Source organism: Opisthocomus hoazin, chromosome W (assembly GCF_030867145.1).
Source record: "Opisthocomus hoazin isolate bOpiHoa1 chromosome W, bOpiHoa1.hap1, whole genome shotgun sequence".
In the NCBI taxonomy this organism is placed as follows: domain Eukaryota; kingdom Metazoa; phylum Chordata; class Aves; order Opisthocomiformes; family Opisthocomidae; genus Opisthocomus; species Opisthocomus hoazin.
Window position 1 is genome coordinate 35789589 of NC_134453.1, and position 19284 is coordinate 35808872.

The 19284-nt window shown below is 52.7% G+C and overlaps 2 protein-coding genes across 2 annotated transcripts; both read right to left on the reverse strand.

Annotated features, from left to right (window-relative positions):
* Positions 1–2644: 2644 nt before the first annotated feature.
* On the reverse strand, positions 2645–8448 carry LOC142365497 (adenosine 5'-monophosphoramidase HINT2-like). Its single transcript, XM_075446318.1, has 4 exons — positions 8425–8448; positions 5416–5784; positions 3785–3889; positions 2645–2984 (listed from the first exon to the last, which is right to left on the reverse strand). Exons 1-4 carry the CDS (start codon positions 8446–8448, stop codon positions 2820–2822), a joined length of 663 nt encoding a protein of 220 aa, XP_075302433.1. The 3' UTR covers positions 2645–2819.
* Positions 8449–11109: 2661 nt separating this feature from the next.
* On the reverse strand, positions 11110–16945 carry LOC142365498 (adenosine 5'-monophosphoramidase HINT2-like). The gene is made up of 4 exons (XM_075446319.1): positions 16922–16945; positions 13884–14252; positions 12249–12353; positions 11110–11447 (listed from the first exon to the last, which is right to left on the reverse strand). Exons 1-4 carry the CDS (start codon positions 16943–16945, stop codon positions 11283–11285), a joined length of 663 nt encoding a protein of 220 aa, XP_075302434.1. The 3' UTR covers positions 11110–11282.
* Between the last annotated feature and the right edge of the window lie 2339 nt (positions 16946–19284).

Consider the following 19284-nt stretch of genomic DNA (forward strand, 5'->3'; position numbering starts at 1 on the left):
GTCCTTATAATACTCCTATTCTACCCGTAAGCAAACATCGATTATTAGATAAAGATGGGGACTCAGAGTATAGATTTGTTTGAGATCTCCGCACTGTAAATGAACATGTTATTTCACCACATCCTTTAGTCCCTGACCCCAGTTTAATTCTTACTCAGATACCTGTGTGCGCTTGTGGTGAATGACTTCATGGACCCCAATCTTGTGCTTGATCAGAATCATTTTATTGTTTAAGTGAATACCTTATATACTAATACAATAGTTACTAGAGCCAATGAGCTTTGGATTCGTGGCTTTGCAAATGCCAGTTCACAGTTGCTGTTTTCCAGGATCTTTTGCAGCTGTTTGTGTGAAAACAGCTTATCTCCTGAGAACAGAGAAGGGAGGCGCAGGATGCGCTTATCTTTCAGGGTCATGAGACAGTGCTGTTCTGTCTCAAATTATATGGTTTCCCACATCTCCCCCTTTTTTGTTTAGCCAGATGCTGTTGATAAGAGCTGACATAATTCGCCCTTCAGCTTGCTACCACTTTCTCAGAGGCCCACACAAACTACTATACTAAAAACAGACATAGGAACACAAATGCTAATAGAAGACATAGAGATGTGAAGTGCATACCATAACCTGCTGGGTGCAAAGAAAGATCAAATTAACCTGAGAATGATACATATTGATGGCAAATCTGTTACCTAACATATGGGTGTAGATTGATTTACTTGCGAGAACCCAGCACCAAACCCAACATACCGGTTTGGCTGGAGACTGGGCTGGTAAGCGGCCAAAACTGCGCGAACACGGCAGAAAATCTGACTACGAGTCAACCACTTTACGCTAGAAATATGTGCGGCCATCAGGGTCCGTTGAGCTCTCCCTCCACAGCAGCTGGCTGCGCGGCGGCGATCTCCCCTTGAGTAGGGACGCCCCCCAAAGGTTACCCCTCGAGGCCGAGAGATCCCTTACCTGACACCAGGCATTGATGGGTTGGTAAGTGACCTTTTTTTGCATGCATCTAACATGCAAGATATGTACAAGTAAGCTTACGCGATCATCTTTGTATCCCATACTAACTTTAAGCGGATGTTTTCACAGGGGCGCCACCAGCTTCGCCGAGTTGCTCAGCTTTGGCCTGCGGCGAGTCCGGTGCCTAGCTGGCTGGAAACAGCTGTGTCCAGCCCAGGGCAGACCCTGGCCTCTTCTCACAGAGGTCACCCCTGCAGGCCGCACCTGCAGCGCTGTGTCCAGTTCTGGCCCCCACAATTCAAAAAAAACCCAGAAAAACAACAAACCGAAAAAAGACACAGACAGACTGGAGAGGGTCCCGAGGAGGGCCACAAAGACGATCAAAGGGCTGGAGAACCCGCCCTATGAGGAAAGGCTGAAGGAGTTGGGTCTTTTCTCCCTTGGAGAAGAGAAGGCTCAGGGGGGACCTCGTCACAGCATGCCAGTACCAGTACTTAAAGGGTGGCTACAAAGAGGCCGGAGGTGCTCTCTTCGCGAGGAGCCACATGCAGAAGACAAGGGGCAACGGGTACAAGTTGCACCAGGAGAGAGGTTTCATCTCGATACAAGACAGACATTTTGTCTCAACGCTGGAGGTTTTCAAGATGCGATTAGACAGGGTGCTAGATAATCTCATCTAGGCTCCCTTTGCCACAAAAGGCTGGGCCAGACGATCTTTCGAGGTCCCTGCCCACCTGGGCTGCTCTAGGATGCTACGATTCTTCAGCGGATCACCGTTTAATAACCCTTTGCTCTCTCTGGTTTGGAACAAAGTATCAGCAACGTTGCCAGCGAGGCGAGACATAGATTCCACCAGGCGCCAGAGACCTCCTAAACCTACGGCAATCACCCGGTCTCTCTGAATGTATGAGCCATGCCTAGCTGCTTCAGAATTCCCCCACCCCCAGAAGCGGGAACACCTTCGGGATACCTTAGGGAGTTTACACAGCCAGAACTTCTCCCCGGGAAGATTAAATAAAGGCGAAGGCCTCGCGTTACTTACGCGCCCGCATCACCAAACTTCACCCCATTGCTTGGGGATACAGAAGAGATGAAGACGCCTTCCAGTGGGCGTCTCTGGTGCCTCAGTAACACGGTGTTCAAGGGCAACGAAGGATCGCCCTGCTTTCATGTGCCCATCTCCCTTTTTTAAAAGCCATTAAAGAAAGATGAAGGTTGCCGTCTCCCCGCGATGTAGTTGTAGTTTGGCCCTGGCTGGGATGGAGGCGACTTTCCCCATAGCAGCCCTCACAGTGCTACGCTTTGCAGTTGTAACACACCACTGTTTTGACTACTGCTGAGCAGTGCTCCCACAGCATGGAGGCTCTCTCTCCAACCACCCCCAAACTCCAGAAAGCTGGGGGTGGGCAAGAGGTTGGGAGGGGACAGAGCCGGGACAGCTGACCCAAACCGACAAAAGAGATTCCACTGTGCTATGGGAAGCCCCACAGCTGCCATTCAGACCGAGTGTTTTCCCCTACCATATCCCTCCTCACCAGAAAAGGGATAAAGTGCTCCAACAGGAGTTGGATGCTTCTCCAACACACTGCACTGTGCCAGAACCACCCAAAACCACTTACGCTCCACAGAGACACCATTTTAACTTGCAGAACTATTTCCCTCAGTAAGACGCTTAAGACAGAGATGATATCCCCATGCTAAATCTTTATTGTGCAACTGCTGCTCAAAGCCTTTGTTACCTTCCACAGACACACGTCACAAAAAATGAGACATCGACAGTGGCTAGACTGACGGGCAACAGACGAAATCCATTCAGTGGCGATTCGTACGCGTGCGGCAACTCTTGCGGTGCAAAAATCTTAGCCAGGCGGCCAGCCCAACTGACGGCCACCCAGAATATGTAGATGTACGTGACAGACAGGCTGCCCACCCTCGGGCCCTTCATCCACAACCATCCGGAATCCATCGGTCAGGCCCAGGTGAGCAGCACGCTTCTTCCCAGCGGACATTAAATGCCCAAGAAGCTGGAGAAAGGAAGTACAAAACCGTAAACAAATAAAATAAAAAGCCACACACAAAGAGGGGAGAGGGCAGGAAGGGAAGGAAGGAGAGCAGAGAACCACCCAGAGAAACCAGTTAGCCAATTCCTAGCAATTCAACCACTGCGCTTCAAACTACCGTCTGTCCGCCTGCAACCGACATTTTCCAAGCAAAGCTACAGAGACCGATTATGCACACTAGGCGGTGGGGGGGTGGGGGGGGGGAAGAGACGTGCAATTTCTGTCAAGCTACACAGTAACGGACTACAAAACACCCACAGAAGCTAAGCTCGTCTCCGGGTTAAAGCCCCTATTGTATCTTCGGGCAACACAAGCAGTTCTGGTGGAAAATAAACTTCAGGCTGCCTTTTGCGTGGGTTCACAAAGTCCTTGAACTTGACTTTTATAGCTCAAAGCGAAGCATCCAGCACCTCTCAACCGGCTTTGCCCTTCCTCACCCTGACCTGCCAAAAACCCCAAGCCCTCTTCGCCCTATTAGAAGAAGTACCACTCCTCTCACTCTCACCCATGACAACAGGCATCAGACTGCGCTCCAAAGCGACACCGCATTTTGCACCAGAAGTACGTACCCAGGGATGAGCATTGCTTTATATCCCTACTTTTAGTCAAAAAGCTCAATTCCGTTACAAGCTAGAGGCAAAAAGGTTACAGCGCCAGAAAACCCAAAATAGCCTACCGCGCCCTATCAAGAGGGAAAGAGTCTAGTAAATTAGGAACTAATTACAGGTACAGTTTAGCATACAGAAAGCTTCCCCAGTACTTACAGATTCACCAGAACCTTCTGCTTCAGATAACCTGATAATTGGCTCCTTAGGCATGTCTAGGAAAAGCATCGGAGCTTGGGGTGAAAGATCGCAGAACACAAGGCACTGGAGGAAGAGCAAACAGTTAAAACGTAATTGGCTTCAGAGAAAGGCAACAGCTTAAGCAAATCAATATGCCCCACTGAACTCGTGCAGAAGCAGGTTACCGGATACCCCAAACGCAAGCCGAAACGTTGACTTTTCTTACGTGATATCAATACTTTCTATACACAAAATGCAACGTATTTACAGAGCCCCCTCCAGAAGCAGGATTCAGCATGCAAGATGATGGGGGCAAGGAGACGGGCCAGGACTTCACATTAGCGACCTCCAGTATGTTTTGATTTGGGTTCACCATTTCCTAAGCACTTTTTCCATTCGATGTGGTCCACGCAGAGGCAGGAGACAAAGGGCTTAACTCAATCAGCAAAGGATTCGGCAAAGTGGAAGATCAGCGGCCATTTGTTTTCCATGCTACAGGGAGCTCCAGTATTGAGCAAAAGCATAATCACAGGAAGCCTGCAAGTGCAGCGTACCAGTCTGTCTTCTACATTGCACATAAACCCTACCTTCAAGAGCAGAAGACATCCCTAACAGTTAACCGTCAGCAGTTTAATAACAAAATGATATGGGATACTAACTTAAAGTTACCATCGTGTAGGTAAGGGCTGCTTTTTTCCTCCCACACAGTCCGAGCAGCTCACTCGAGTTCCTAGCACATCGTGGTGCACCAGCATCCGTGAAACTCGCAAGCATGCTGTTATCACGGCCCCACCTCACCACAGCAACGAGATCTGGGAAGCTTTTGCAGCCTACAGAATGACTGGTTTCTAGATTTGTTTTATTTGGTTTTTTGGGTTTTTTTATTTACGAAAAATAAGAAAAGCTGTAATTCTTTGCTTTAATAATCCAGTTCGGGGCTTCAGAACCAAAGCCTTGCACAGCAGAGCTGTGAAATCCCTATAACGCTATTACGAGGCACATCAGGACCTGCATTTCTCCTATGCAGAACTAATTCCTTACGGTCGCTACGCGGACGTCCACTGTTTACACACCCCCCCCACATTCCGCCCCCCCCCCCAGCCGAATCCCCGAGGACACTGACTGCGTGTGCTTAATCTACGGTTTCAAGACTATCATCCTACACGAGGCAGGACCGCTCCCATCCCTCGGCAGCAAACTTTGCACGACTTGCAGTGCCAAAGGGATATCACGCGGCAAACGTCTGCGGCTGCCACCAAGAGCGTTACCGTCAGAGGCCCTCCTCTGCGCACGCGCGCACGCGCCACGGTGGGGCTGGGAACCGAGGCGAGCCGGACAGCACCAGCAACCCAGTACGCGCCGCGGCAGCCGGGGGGGGCACCGAAGAAGCGCGATGTTTTAGGGATGGTGCAGTAGAGAGCGCCACAACCCAGAGAGGCCCCGCCCGTCCCCCGTCCCTCCACCCACCCTGCCGCGCTCCCGGGCACCGCGCAACAGGCCCTCGGCTCAGGGTGCCTGCGAGCGCGGGGGACGGGGGAGGAAGGGAAGGGACGGGGGGGGAAGGGAAGGGAAGGGAAGGGGGACCGCGCACAGAACAAAGCCGCGGCGACCTCCTCGTCCTCGCAGATGACGTTGGCGGGGAAGCGCCTTCCCGAAGACAGTGGCGGCGCCCCAATAATCTCGTCAGCCACGACAACGCCCCTTGTCGCCCCCGCGCTTCCTCCACTCGGCCAGGCCCTCCGCGGCGCCCATTGGGCCGCCAGATCGCCGCCGGCCGATCCCGCGTCTCGATTGGCTGTCTCGTCTGTCGTTTTCGCTTGTCCCCGCCCCCCTAGCGGGGCCGCCCTCGTCGACCTGGTGCTTGCCGGGGCTCGGGGAGTTTGCGTGCTCTCGGGGCGCGGAGGGATCCGACCCGGGGGCGGAGGGAGAAGACGTTGGCCGAGTCCGCGGAGGGATCTGCGCCGTGTAGTGCTGCGACCCTGTGGGCGGGCAACGAGGTCTCACAAGAGGCTGGTGTAGCTAGAAGTACTATTTACTGTTATTTATTACCGCAGCAAGTCCACCCCAAACGTGCTTGTGGCTTTTTGGCGCTGCTCCCTCCAGTCACATGACTGCTTTTGCCAGGGCAGGGCAGGCCTTAACTTTTCAGAACATTTCGCAGAGCCAACAGAAGGTGCTCTAAATTGTTCCCTGAAAGCCCCACTTCAATTGCAGCCGTTTCTAAGCTGCACGCCTCCCGGGAGAAAATAAAATACAAAGCGCGTGTTCAGCACTGGTGGCTTGAGGGCTGGAGGGCAGATCAAGATAGGACTTGCGCTAAGCTGGGTAGGAGGCTTTTAGAAAAATAGGCAGAGCCCCCAAAGCTGCCCGAGGGTGGTCTGTGGTGCCCTGCACCCCCGGGGAGAGCGAGCAATTTGATTGCTCTACACAACTGTAGTGTAACATACATAAACCCTGCTTTCCTCTGTATCGGGCTAAGGATAGCCTTAGCCTTCTTTGCGGCAAGGGCACGTTGTCGGCTCGCGTTCAACTTGGTGTCCACCAGGAGCCCCCCACGTCCTTTTCTGCAAAGCTGCTTTCCAGCCAGTCGGCCTCCAGCATATACTGGTGCATGGGGTTGTTCCTCCCCAGGCGCGGGACTTTGCACTTCCCCTTGTTGAACTGCACGAGGCTCCTGCCTGCCCATTTCTCCAGCCCGTCGAGGTCCCTCTGGATGGCAGCACAACCCCCTGGGGTATCAGCCATTCCTCCCAGTTCTGTATCATCAGCAAACTCGCTGAGGGTACGGTCTGTCTACCCATCATCCAGATCATGGATGTGGGAACAGTGATCGCCAGTGAAAACGGAGGAAAAAAATCGTCTGTCTGTAGATCTCCTGTGTTATTTATCGGGGGGGGTGTGGTGTGGTGTGGTGTGTGTATGTAGTGTGGTGTGTGTCTTTAGTCTTCCTTTTCTGACCAATGCCCCAGTAGAAGCCCTTCCTACGATTCTTCACACCCCTTGCCAAATTCAGCTCCGGCTGTGCCTTAGCTTTCCTGATCCCATCCCCACGCACCCGGGCAACATCCCTACATTCTTCCCAGGCTGCCTGTCCCCGCTTCCACTGCCTACGCGTTTCCTTCTCGTGCTTCAGCTCGACCAGAAGGTCCTTACTCAGCCACGTTTGTTACCCGTGCTGCGCGCGTTGGCGTAGAGACGCTTCAGTTGGGCTGTCGACCGCATCGCCTTTTTGGAGGATCGCGCCCCAGTTCCTTTGCGGCATTTCTCAGGTGTTCCCCTGTTGGTTCCTAACGCATCAGCAGCCCCTGGCTCTTCTCTGTTGCTCAAAACTCCATCCCCTTCCCCCGCCGAGTCTAGTTTAAAGCCCTCCTTGTGAGTCTGGCCAGCTCGTTGGCGAAGCCCCTCTTGCCCCGCTTGGTCAGGTGAACCCCATCAGCTGCCAACAGACCTGGCTTCTCAAAGGTAGATCCATGATCACAGAAGGCAAAACCTTGAGCATGGCACCAGCTACGCGGCCAGGCATTCACCTGTTCAATTCGCCTCCTCCTTCCTGGACCCCTTCCTCTGACTGGGAGGATAGAGGAGACCACCACCTCTGCTCCTGATCCTTTTAACATTGCTCCGAGGGACATATAGTCTCTTTGGAGGGTTCCAAGTTGCCTCGTCAGACCCTACACGGAACAGTAGGAGCGGATGATAATCTGTAGGGTTCACCAGGCTCGGCAGCCTCTCAGTGACGCCACGGATGCGAGCTCCTGGTAGGCAGCAGACTTCTCTAGAGAAACCGTCTGGACGGCAAATGGGTGCTTCGGTGCCTCTCAGTAGGGAATCTCCAATTACCAATACCTTACGTGCTTTTCCGGTGGCACTGGTTCAAATGCGGGTGGGTGGTTGGGTCAGCTTTGCATGGCTGGCTTGTCCTGGATCCTGTCCGTTACTCGCGTGCTCTTCAGTCCCCAAGCCCAGAGCATCCTGTCTGTTATGTAGGGACACTTCAGGAGAGGGGGGAGGGTTCTTCCTTCTAGCCCAAGCACAGACAAGCGTCCAGCCTCCTTCATCTCGTGAGTTACTTGCGTCAGTCAACTCGAGGTTGGATTCAGGCTCACCTTCCTCTTGCGCAGCCTTAAGGCTCGTTGCGACGGACCGCTCTTGAGCTCGGAGGAGGTGACCCTCCAATATTAACCAGCTTCCTTGGGCCCCTCTTCCCTCCAGGGCCCTATCCCACGGGACGCCTCCAAGCAGATCCCTGAAGAGGCCAGAGTCGGCTCTCCTCAAGTCCAGGGTTGCGAGCTTGCTTTTTACCCTCCTCTCGGGATCCTGAACTCCGCCATCTCACGGCCGCTGCAGCCAAGGCTGCCTTTGGCCTTCGCATCCCCAACAAGCCCCTCCTTGTTGTTCAGCAGGAGGTCCAGCAGAGCACCTCTCCTCGTGCTTTTTCCCCATACTGCGCGTGTTAGCGTGCAGGCACTTCAGAGAGGCACCCCAGCACGTTGACTCCCTAGAAGGGGCTCTGGGGATTTCTCCATTGATGCCGTGAAAAGCCGGAATTGAAGACTCAATAGTTGGCAGACTGTTAAGCAGGTATTCTTTATTGCGGCGCAAAAAATACAAAAACAAACCGAGTCTTTCTTGAAAAAGGGCATACTTAGAGAACGTCAAAGTCCTTATAATACTCCTATTCTACCCGTAAGCAAACATCGATTATTAGATAAAGATGGGGACTCAGAGTATAGATTTGTTTGAGATCTCCGCACTGTAAATGAACATGTTATTTCACCACATCCTTTAGTCCCTGACCCCAGTTTAATTCTTACTCAGATACCTGTGTGCGCTTGTGGTGAATGACTTCATGGACCCCAATCTTGTGCTTGATCAGAATCATTTTATTGTTTAAGTGAATACCTTATATACTAATACAATAGTTACTAGAGCCAATGAGCTTTGGATTCGTGGCTTTGCAAATGCCAGTTCACAGTTGCTGTTTTCCAGGATCTTTTGCAGCTGTTTGTGTGAAAACAGCTTATCTCCTGAGAACAGAGAAGGGAGGCGCAGGATGCGCTTATCTTTCAGGGTCATGAGACAGTGCTGTTCTGTCTCAAATTATATGGTTTCCCACATCTCCCCCTTTTTTGTTTAGCCAGATGCTGTTGATAAGAGCTGACATAATTCGCCCTTCAGCTTGCTACCACTTTCTCAGAGGCCCACACAAACTACTATACTAAAAACAGACATAGGAACACAAATGCTAATAGAAGACATAGAGATGTGAAGTGCATACCATAACCTGCTGGGTGCAAAGAAAGATCAAATTAACCTGAGAATGATACATATTGATGGTAAATCTGTTACCTAACATATGGGTGTAGATTGATTTACTTGCGAGAACCCAGCACCAAACCCAACATACCGGTTTGGCTGGAGACTGGGCTGGTAAGCGGCCAAAACTGCGCGAACACGGCAGAAAATCTGACTACGAGTCAACCACTTTACGCTAGAAATATGTGCGGCCATCAGGGTCCGTTGAGCTCTCCCTCCACAGCAGCTGGCTGCGCGGCGGCGATCTCCCCTTGAGTAGGGACGCCCCCCAAAGGTTACCCCTCGAGGCCGAGAGATCCCTTACCTGACACCAGGCATTGATGGGTTGGTAAGTGACCTTTTTTTGCATGCATCTAACATGCAAGATATGTACAAGTAAGCTTACGCGATCATCTTTGTATCCCATACTAACTTTAAGCGGATGTTTTCACAGGGGCGCCACCAGCTTCGCCGAGTTGCTCAGCTTTGGCCTGCGGCGAGTCCGGTGCCTAGCTGGCTGGAAACAGCTGTGTCCAGCCCAGGGCAGACCCTGGCCTCTTCTCACAGAGGTCACCCCTGCAGGCCGCACCTGCAGCGCTGTGTCCAGTTCTGGCCCCCACAATTCAAAAAAAACCCAGAAAAACAACAAACCGAAAAAAGACACAGACAGACTGGAGAGGGTCCCGAGGAGGGCCACAAAGACGATCAAAGGGCTGGAGAACCCGCCCTATGAGGAAAGGCTGAAGGAGTTGGGTCTTTTCTCCCTTGGAGAAGAGAAGGCTCAGGGGGGACCTCGTCACAGCATGCCAGTACCAGTACTTAAAGGGTGGCTACAAAGAGGCCGGAGGTGCTCTCTTCGCGAGGAGCCACATGGAGAAGACAAGGGGCAACGGGTACAAGTTGCACCAGGAGAGAGGTTTCATCTCGATACAAGACAGACATTTTGTCTCAACGCTGGAGGTTTTCAAGATGCGATTGGACAGGGTGCTAGATAATCTCATCTAGGCTCCCTTTGCCACAAAAGGCTGGGCCAGACGATCTTTCGAGGTCCCTGCCCACCTGGGCTGCTCTAGGATGCTACGATTCTTCAGCGGATCACCGTTTAATAACCCTTTGCTCTCTCTGGTTTGGAACAAAGTATCAGCAACGTTGCCAGCGAGGCGAGACATAGATTCCACCAGGCGCCAGAGACCTCCTAAACCTACGGCAATCACCCGGTCTCTCTGAATGTATGAGCCATGCCTAGCTGCTTCAGAATTCCCCCACCCCCAGAAGCGGGAACACCTTCGGGATACCTTAGGGAGTTTACACAGCCAGAACTTCTCCCCGGGAAGATTAAATAAAGGCGAAGGCCTCGCGTTACTTACGCGCCCGCATCACCAAACTTCACCCCATTGCTTGGGGATACAGAAGAGATGAAGACGCCTTCCAGTGGGCGTCTCTGGTGCCTCAGTAACACGGTGTTCAAGGGCAACGAAGGATCGCCCTGCTTTCATGTGCCCATCTCCCTTTTTTAAAAGCCATTAAAGAAAGATGAAGGTTGCCGTCTCCCCGCGATGTAGTTGTAGTTTGGCCCTGGCTGGGATGGAGGCGACTTTCCCCATAGCAGCCCTCACAGTGCTATGCTTTGCAGTTGTAACACACCACTGTTTTGACTACTGCTGAGCAGTGCTCCCACAGCATGGAGGCTCTCTCTCCAACCACCCCCAAACTCCAGAAAGCTGGGGGTGGGCAAGAGGTTGGGAGGGGACAGAGCCGGGACAGCTGACCCAAACCGACAAAAGAGATTCCACTGTGCTATGGGAAGCCCCACAGCTGCCATTCAGACCGAGTGTTTTCCCCTACCATATCCCTCCTCACCAGAAAAGGGATAAAGTGCTCCAACAGGAGTTGGATGCTTCTCCAACACACTGCACTGTGCCAGAACCACCCAAAACCACTTACGCTCCACAGAGACACCATTTTAACTTGCAGAACTATTTCCCTCAGTAAGACGCTCAAGACAGAGATGATATCCCCATGCTAAATCTTTATTGTGCAACTGCTGCTCAAAGCCTTTGTTACCTTCCACAGACACACGTCACAAAAAATGAGACCGACAGTGGCTAGACTGACGGGCAACAGACGAAATCCATTCAGTGGCGATTCGTACGCGTGCGGCAACTCTTGCGGTGCAAAAATCTTAGCCAGGCGGCCAGCCCAACTGACGGCCACCCAGAATATGTAGATGTACGTGACAGACAGGCTGCCCACCCTCGGGCCCTTCATCCACAACCATCCGGAATCCATCGGTCAGGCCCAGGTGAGCAGCACGCTTCTTCCCAGCGGACATTAAATGCCCAAGAAGCTGGAGAAAGGAAGTACAAAACCGTAAACAAATAAAATAAAAAGCCACACACAAAGAGGGGAGAGGGCAGGAAGGGAAGGAAGGAGAGCAGAGAACCACCCAGAGAAACCAGTTAGCCAATTCCTAGCAATTCAACCACTGCGCTTCAAACTACCGTCTGTCCGCCTGCAACCGACATTTTCCAAGCAAAGCTACAGAGACCGATTATGCACACTAGGCGGTGGGGGGGTGGTGGGGGGGGAAGAGACGTGCAATTTCTGTCAAGCTAGACAGTAACGGACTACAAAACACCCACAGAAGCTAAGCTCGTCTCCGGGTTAAAGCCCCTATTGTATCTTCGGGCAACACAAGCAGTTCTGGTGGAAAATAAACTTCAGGCTGCCTTTTGCGTGGGTTCACAAAGTCCTTGAACTTGACTTTTATAGCTCAAAGCGAAGCATCCAGCACCTCTCAACGGGCTTTGCCCTTCCTCACCCTGACCTGCCAAAAACCCCAAGCCCTCTTCGCCCTATTAGAAGAAGTACCACTCCTCTCACTCTCACCCATGACAACAGGCATCAGACTGCGCTCCAAAGCGACACCGCATTTTGCACCAGAAGTACGTACCCAGGGATGAGCATTGCTTTATATCCCTACTTTTAGTCAAAAAGCTCAATTCCGTTACAAGCTAGAGGCAAAAAGGTTACAGCGCCAGAAAACCCAAAATAGCCTACCGCGCCCTATCAAGAGGGAAAGAGTCTAGTAAATTAGGAACTAATTACAGGTACAGTTTAGCATACAGAAAGCTTCCCCAGTACTTACAGATTCACCAGAACCTTCTGCTTCAGATAACCTGATAATTGGCTCCTTAGGCATGTCTAGGAAAAGCATCGGAGCTTGGGGTGAAAGATCGCAGAACACAAGGCACTGGAGGAAGAGCAAACAGTTAAAACGTAATTGGCTTCAGAGAAAGGCAACAGCTTAAGCAAATCAATATGCCCCACTGAACTCGTGCAGAAGCAGGTTACCGGATACCCCAAACGCAAGCCGAAACGTTGACTTTTCTTACGTGATATCAATACTTTCTATACACAAAATGCAACGTATTTACAGAGCCGCCTCGAGAAGCAGGATTCAGCATGCAAGATGATGGGGGCAAGGAGACGGGCCAGGACTTCACATTAGCGACCTCCAGTATGTTTTGATTTGGGTTCACCATTTCCTAAGCACTTTTTCCATTCGATGTGGTCCACGCAGAGGCAGGAGACAAAGGGCTTAACTCAATCAGCAAAGGATTCGGCAAAGTGGAAGATCAGCGGCCATTTGTTTTCCATGCTACAGGGAGCTCCAGTATTGAGCAAAAGCATAATCACAGGAAGCCTGCAAGTGCAGCGTACCAGTCTGTCTTCTACATTGCACATAAACCCTACCTTCAAGAGCAGAAGACATCCCTAACTGTTAACCGTCAGCAGTTTAATAACAAAATGATATGGGATACTAACTTAAAGTTACCATCGTGTAGGTAAGGGCTGCTTTTTTCCTCCCACACAGTCCGAGCAGCTCACTCGAGTTCCTAGCACATCGTGGTGCACCAGCATCCGTGAAACTTGCAAGCATGCTGTTATCACGGCCCCACCTCACCACAGCAACGAGATCTGGGAAGCTTTTGCAGCCTACAGAATGACTGGTTTCTAGATTTGTTTTATTTGGTTTTTTGGGTTTTTTTATTTACGAAAAATAAGAAAAGCTGTAATTCTTTGCTTTAATAATCCAGTTCGGGGCTTCAGAACCAAAGCCTTGCACAGCAGAGCTGTGAAATCCCTATAACGCTATTACGAGGCACATCAGGACCTGCATTTCTCCTATGCAGAACTAATTCCTTACGGTCGCTACGCGGACGTCCACTGTTTACACCCCCCCCCCACATTCCGCCCCCCCCCCCCCCAGCCGAATCCCCGAGGACACTGACTGCGTGTGCTTAATCTACGGTTTCAAGACTATCATCCTACACGAGGCAGGACCGCTCCCATCCCTCGGCAGCAAACTTTGCACGACTTGCAGTGCCAAAGGGATATCACGCGGCAAACGTCTGCGGCTGCCACCAAGAGCGTTACCGTCAGAGGCCCTCCTCTGCGCACGCGCGCACGCGCCACGGTGGGGCTGGGAACCGAGGCGAGCCGGACAGCACCAGCAACCCAGTACGCGCCGCGGCAGCCGGGGGGGGGCACCGAAGAAGCGCGATGTTTTAGGGATGGTGCAGTAGAGAGCGCCACAACCCAGAGAGGCCCCGCCCGTCCCCCGTCCCTCCACCCACCCTGCCGCGCTCCCGGGCACCGCGCAACAGGCCCTCGGCTCAGGGTGCCTGCGAGCGCGGGGGACGGGGGGGGAAGGGACGGGGGGGGAAGGGACGGGAAGGGAAGGGAAGGGAGACCGCGCACAGAGCAAAGCCGCGGCGACCTCCTCGTCCTCGCAGATGACGTTGGCGGGGAAGCGCCTTCCCGAAGACAGTGGCGGCGCCCCAATAATCTCGTCAGCCACGACAACGCCCCTTGTCGCCCCCGCGCTTCCTCCACTCGGCCAGGCCCTCCGCGGCGCCCATTGGGCCGCCAGATCGCCGCCGGCCGATCCCGCGTCTCGATTGGCTGTCTCGTCTGTCGTTTTCGCTTGTCCCCGCCCCCCTAGCGGGGCCGCCCTCGTCGACCTGGTGCTTGCCGGGGCTCGGGGAGTTTGCGTGCTCTCGGGGCGCGGAGGGATCCGACCCGGGGGCGGAGGGAGAAGACGTTGGCCGAGTCCGCGGAGGGATCTGCGCCGTGTAGTGCTGCGACCCTGTGGGCGGGCAACGAGGTCTCACAAGAGGCTGGTGTAGCTAGAAGTACTACTTACTGTTATTTATTACCGCAGCAAGTCCACCCCAAACGTGCTTGTGGCTTTTTGGCGCTGCTCCCTCCAGTCACATGACTGCTTTTGCCAGGGCAGGGCAGGCCTTAACTTTTCAGAACATTTCGCAGAGCCAACAGAAGGTGCTCTAAATTGTTCCCTGAAAGCCCCACTTCAATTGCAGCCGTTTCTAAGCTGCACGCCTCCCGGGAGAAAATAAAATACAAAGCGCGTGTTCAGCACTGGTGGCTTGAGGGCTGGAGGGCAGATCAAGATAGGACTTGCGCTAAGCTGGGTAGGAGGCTTTTAGAAAAATAGGCAGAGCCCCCAAAGCTGCCCGAGGGTGGTCTGTGGTGCCCTGCACCCCCGGGGAGAGCGAGCAATTCGATTGCTCTACACAACTGTAGTGTAACATACATAAACCCTGCTTTCCTCTGTATCGGGCTAAGGATAGCCTTAGCCTTCTTTGCGGCAAGGGCACGTTGTCGGCTCGCGTTCAACTTGGTGTCCCCAGGAGCCCCCCCACGTCCTTTCTCTGCAAAGCTGCTTTCCAGCCAGTCGGCCTCCAGCATATACTGGTTGCATGCGGTTGTTCCTCCCCAGGCGCGGGACTTTGCACTTCCCCTTTGTTGAACTGCACGAGGCTCCTGCCTGCCCATTTCTCCAGCCCGTCGAGGTCCCTCTGGATGGCAGCACAACCCCCTGGGGTATCAGCCATTCCTCCCAGTTCTGTATCATCAGCAAACTCGCTGAGGGTACGGTCTGTCTACCCCATCATCCAGATCATGGATGTGGGAACAGTGATCGCCAGTGAAAACGGAGGAAAAAAAATCGTCTGTCTGTAGATCTCCTGTGTTATTTATCGGGGGGGGGGGGGGGTGGTGTGGTGTGTGTATGTAGTGTGGTGTGTGTCTTAGTCTTCCTTTTCTGACCAATGCCCCAGTAGAAGCCCTTCCTACGATTCTTCACACCCCTTGCCAAATTCAGCTCCGGCTGTGCCTTAGCTTTCCTGATCCCATCCCCACGCACCCCGGCGGCAACATCCCTACATTCTTCCAGGCTGCCTGTCCCCCCGCTTCCACTGCCTACGCGTTTCCTTCTCGTGCTTCAGCTCGACCAGAAGGTCCTTACTCAGCCACGTTTGTTACCCGTAGCTGCGCGCGTTGGCGTAGAGACGCTTCAGTTGGGCTGTCGACCGCATCGCCTTTTTGGAGGATCGCGCCCCAGTTCCTTTGCGGCATTTCTCAGGTGTTCCCCTGTTGGTTCCTACGCATCAGCAGCCCCTGGCTCTTCTCTGTTGCTCCAAAACTCCATCCCCTTCCCCGCCGAGTCTAGTTTAAAGCCCTCCTTGTGAGTCTGGCCAGCTCGTTGGCGAAGCCCCTCTTGCCCGCTTGGTCAGGTGAACCCCCATCAGCTGCCAACAGACCTGGCTTCTCAAAGGTAGATCCATGATCACAGAAGGCAAAACCTTGAGCATGGCACCAGCTACGCGGCCAGGCATTCACCTGTTCAATTCGCCTCCTCCTTCCTGGACCCCCTTCCTCTGACTGGGAGGATAGAGAGAGACCACCACCTCTGCTCCTGATCCTTTTAACATTGCTCCGAGGGACATATAGTCTCTTTGGAGGGTTCAAGTTGCCTCGTCAGACCCTCACACGGAACAGTAGGAGCGGATGATAATCTGTAGGGTTCAACCAGGCTCGGCAGCCTCTCAGTGACGCCACGGATGCGAGCTCCTGGTAGGCAGCAGACTTCTCTAGAGAAACCGTCTGGACGGCAAATGGGTGCTTCGGTGCCTCTCAGTAGGGAATCTCCAATTACCAATACCCTTACGTGCTTTTCGGTGGCACTGGTTCAAAATGCGGGTGGTGGTTGGGGTCAGCTTTGCATGGCTGGCTTGTCCTGGATCCTGTCCGTTACTCGCGTGCTCTTCAGTCCCCAAGCCCAGAGCATCCTGTCTGTTATGTAGGGACACTTCAGGAGAGGGTGGGTCGAGGGGTCTTCTTCGAGCCCAGCACAGACAAGCGTCAGCAGCCTCCTTCATCTCGTGAGTTACTTCGCGTCAGAGGTCAACTCGAGGTTGGATTCAGGCTCACCTTCCTCTTGCGCAGCCTTAAGGCTCGTTGCGACGGACCGCTCTTGAGCTCGGAGGAGGTGACCCTCCAATATTAACCAGCTTCCTTGGGCCCTCTTCCCTCCAGGGCCCTATCCCACGGGACGCCTCCAAGCAGATCCCTGAAGAGGCCAGAGTCGGCTCTCCTCAAGTCACAGGGTTTGCGAGCTTGCTTTTTACCCCTCCTCTCGGGGATCCTGAACTCCGCCATCTCACGGCCGCTGCAGCCAAGGCTGCCTTTGGCCTTCGCATCCCCAACGAGCCCCTCCTTGTTGTTCAGCAGGAGGTCCAGCAGAGCAACCTCTCTCTCGTGCTTTTTTCCCCATACTGCGCGTGTTAGCGTGCAGGCACTTCAGAGAGGCACCCCAGCACGTTGACGTCCCTAGAAGGGGCTCTGGGGATTTCTCCATTGATGCCGTGAAAAGCCGGAATTGAAGACTCAATAGTTGGCAGACTGTTAAGCAGAGGTATTCTTTATTGCGGCGCAAAAAATACAAAAACAAACCGAGTCTTTCTTGAAAAAGGGCATACTTAGAGAACGTCAAAGTCCTTTATAATACTCCTATTCAATTAGATAAAGATGGGGACTCAGAGTATAGATTTGTTTGAGATCTCCGCACTGTAAATGAACATGTTATTTCACCACATCCTTTAGTCCCTGACCCCAGTTTAATTCTTACTCAGATACCTGTGTGCGCTTGTGGTGAATGACTTCATGGACCCCAATCTTGTGCTTGATCAGAATCATTTTATTGTTTAAGTGAATACCTTATATACTAATACAATAGTTACTAGAGCCAATGAGCTTTGGATTCGTGGCTTTGCAAATGCCAGTTCACAGTTGCTGTTTTCCAGGATCTTTTGCAGCTGTTTGTGTGAAAACAGCTTATCTCCTGAGAACAGAGAAGGGAGGCGCAGGATGCGCTTATCTTTCAGGGTCATGAGACAGTGCTGTTCTGTCTCAAATTATATGGTTTCCCACATCTCCCCCTTTTTTGTTAGCCAGATGCTGTTGATAAGAGCTGACATAATTCGCCCTTCAGCTTGCTACCACTTTCTCAGAGGCCCACACAAACTACTATACTAAAAACAGACATAGGAACACAAATGCTAATAGAAGACATAGAGATGTGAAGTGCATACCATAACCTGCTGGGTGCAAAGAAAGATCAAATTAACCTGAGAATGATACATATTGATGGCAAATCTGTTACCTAACATATGGGTGTAGATTGATTTACTTGCGAGAACCCAGCACCAAACCCAACATACCGGTTTGGCTGGAGACTGGGCTGGTAAGCGGCCAAAACTGCGCGAACACGGCAGAAAATCTGACTACGAGTCAACCACTTTACGCTAGAAATATGTGCGGCCATCAGGGTCCGTTGAGCTCTCCCTCACAGCAGCTGGCTGCGCGGCGGCGATCTCCCCTTGAGTAGGGACCGCCCCCCAAAGGTTACCCCTCGAGGCCGAGAGATCCCTTACCTGACACCAGGCATTGATGGGTTGGTAAGTGACCTTTTTTTTGCATGCATCTAACATGCAAGATATGTACAAGTAAGCTTACGCGATCATCTTTGTATCCCATACTAACTTTAAGCGGGAATGTTTTCACAGGGGCGCCACCAGCTTCGCCGAGTTGCTCAGCTTTGGCCTGCGGCGAGTCCGGTGCCTAGCTGGCTGGAAACAGCTGTGTCCAGCCCAGGGCAGACCCTGGCCTCTTCTCACAGAGGTCACCCCTGCAGGCCGCACCTGCAGCGCTGTGTCCAGTTCTGGCCCCCACAATTCAAAAAAAACCCAGAAAAACAACAAACCGAAAAAAGACACAGACAGACTGGAGAGGGTCCCGAGGAGGGCCACAAAGACGATCAAAGGGCTGGAGAACCCGCCCTATGAGGAAAGGCTGAAGGAGTTGGGTCTTTTCTCCCTTGGAGAAGAGAAGGCTCAGGGGGGACCTCGTCACAGCATGCCAGTACCAGTACTTAAAGGGTGGCTACAAAGAGGCCGGAGGTGCTCTCTTCGCGAGGAGCCACATGGAGAAGACAAGGGGCAACGGGTACAAGTTGCACCAGGAGAGAGGTTTCATCTCGATACAAGACAGACATTTTGTCTCAACGCTGGAGGTTTTCAAGATGCGATTGGACAGGGTGCTAGATAATCTCATCTAGGCTCCCTTTGCCACAAAAGGCTGGGCCAGACGATCTTTCGAGGTCCCTGCCCACCTGGGCTGCTCTAGGATGCTACGATTCTTCAGCGGATCACCGTTTAATAACCCTTTGCTCTCTCTGGTTTGGAACAAAGTATCAGCAACGTTGCCAGCGAGGCGAGACATAGATTCCACCAGGCGCCAGAGACCTCCTAAACCTACGGCAATCACCCGGTCTCTCTGAATGTATGAGCCATGCCTAGCTGCTTCAGAATTCCCCCACCTCCAGAAGCGGGAACACCTTCGGGATACCTTAGGGAGTTTACACAGCCAGAACTTCTCCCCGGGAAGATTAAATAAAAGGCGAAGGCCTCGCGTTACTTACGCGCCCGCATCACCAAACTTCACCCCATTGCTTGGGGATACAGAAGAGATGAAGACGCCTTCCAGTGGGCGTCTCTGGTGCCTCAGTAACACGGTGTTCAAGGGCAACGAAGGATCGCCCTGCTTTCATGTGCCCATCTCCCTTTTTTAAAAGCCATTAAAGAAAGATGAAGGTTGCCGTCTCCCCGCGATGTAGTTTGTAGTTTGGCCCTGGCTGGGATGGAGGCGACTTTCCCCATAGCAGCCCTCACAGTGCTATGCCTTTGCAGTTGTAACACACCACTGTTTTGACTACTGCTGAGCAGTGCTCCCACAGCATGGAGGCTCTCTCTCCAACA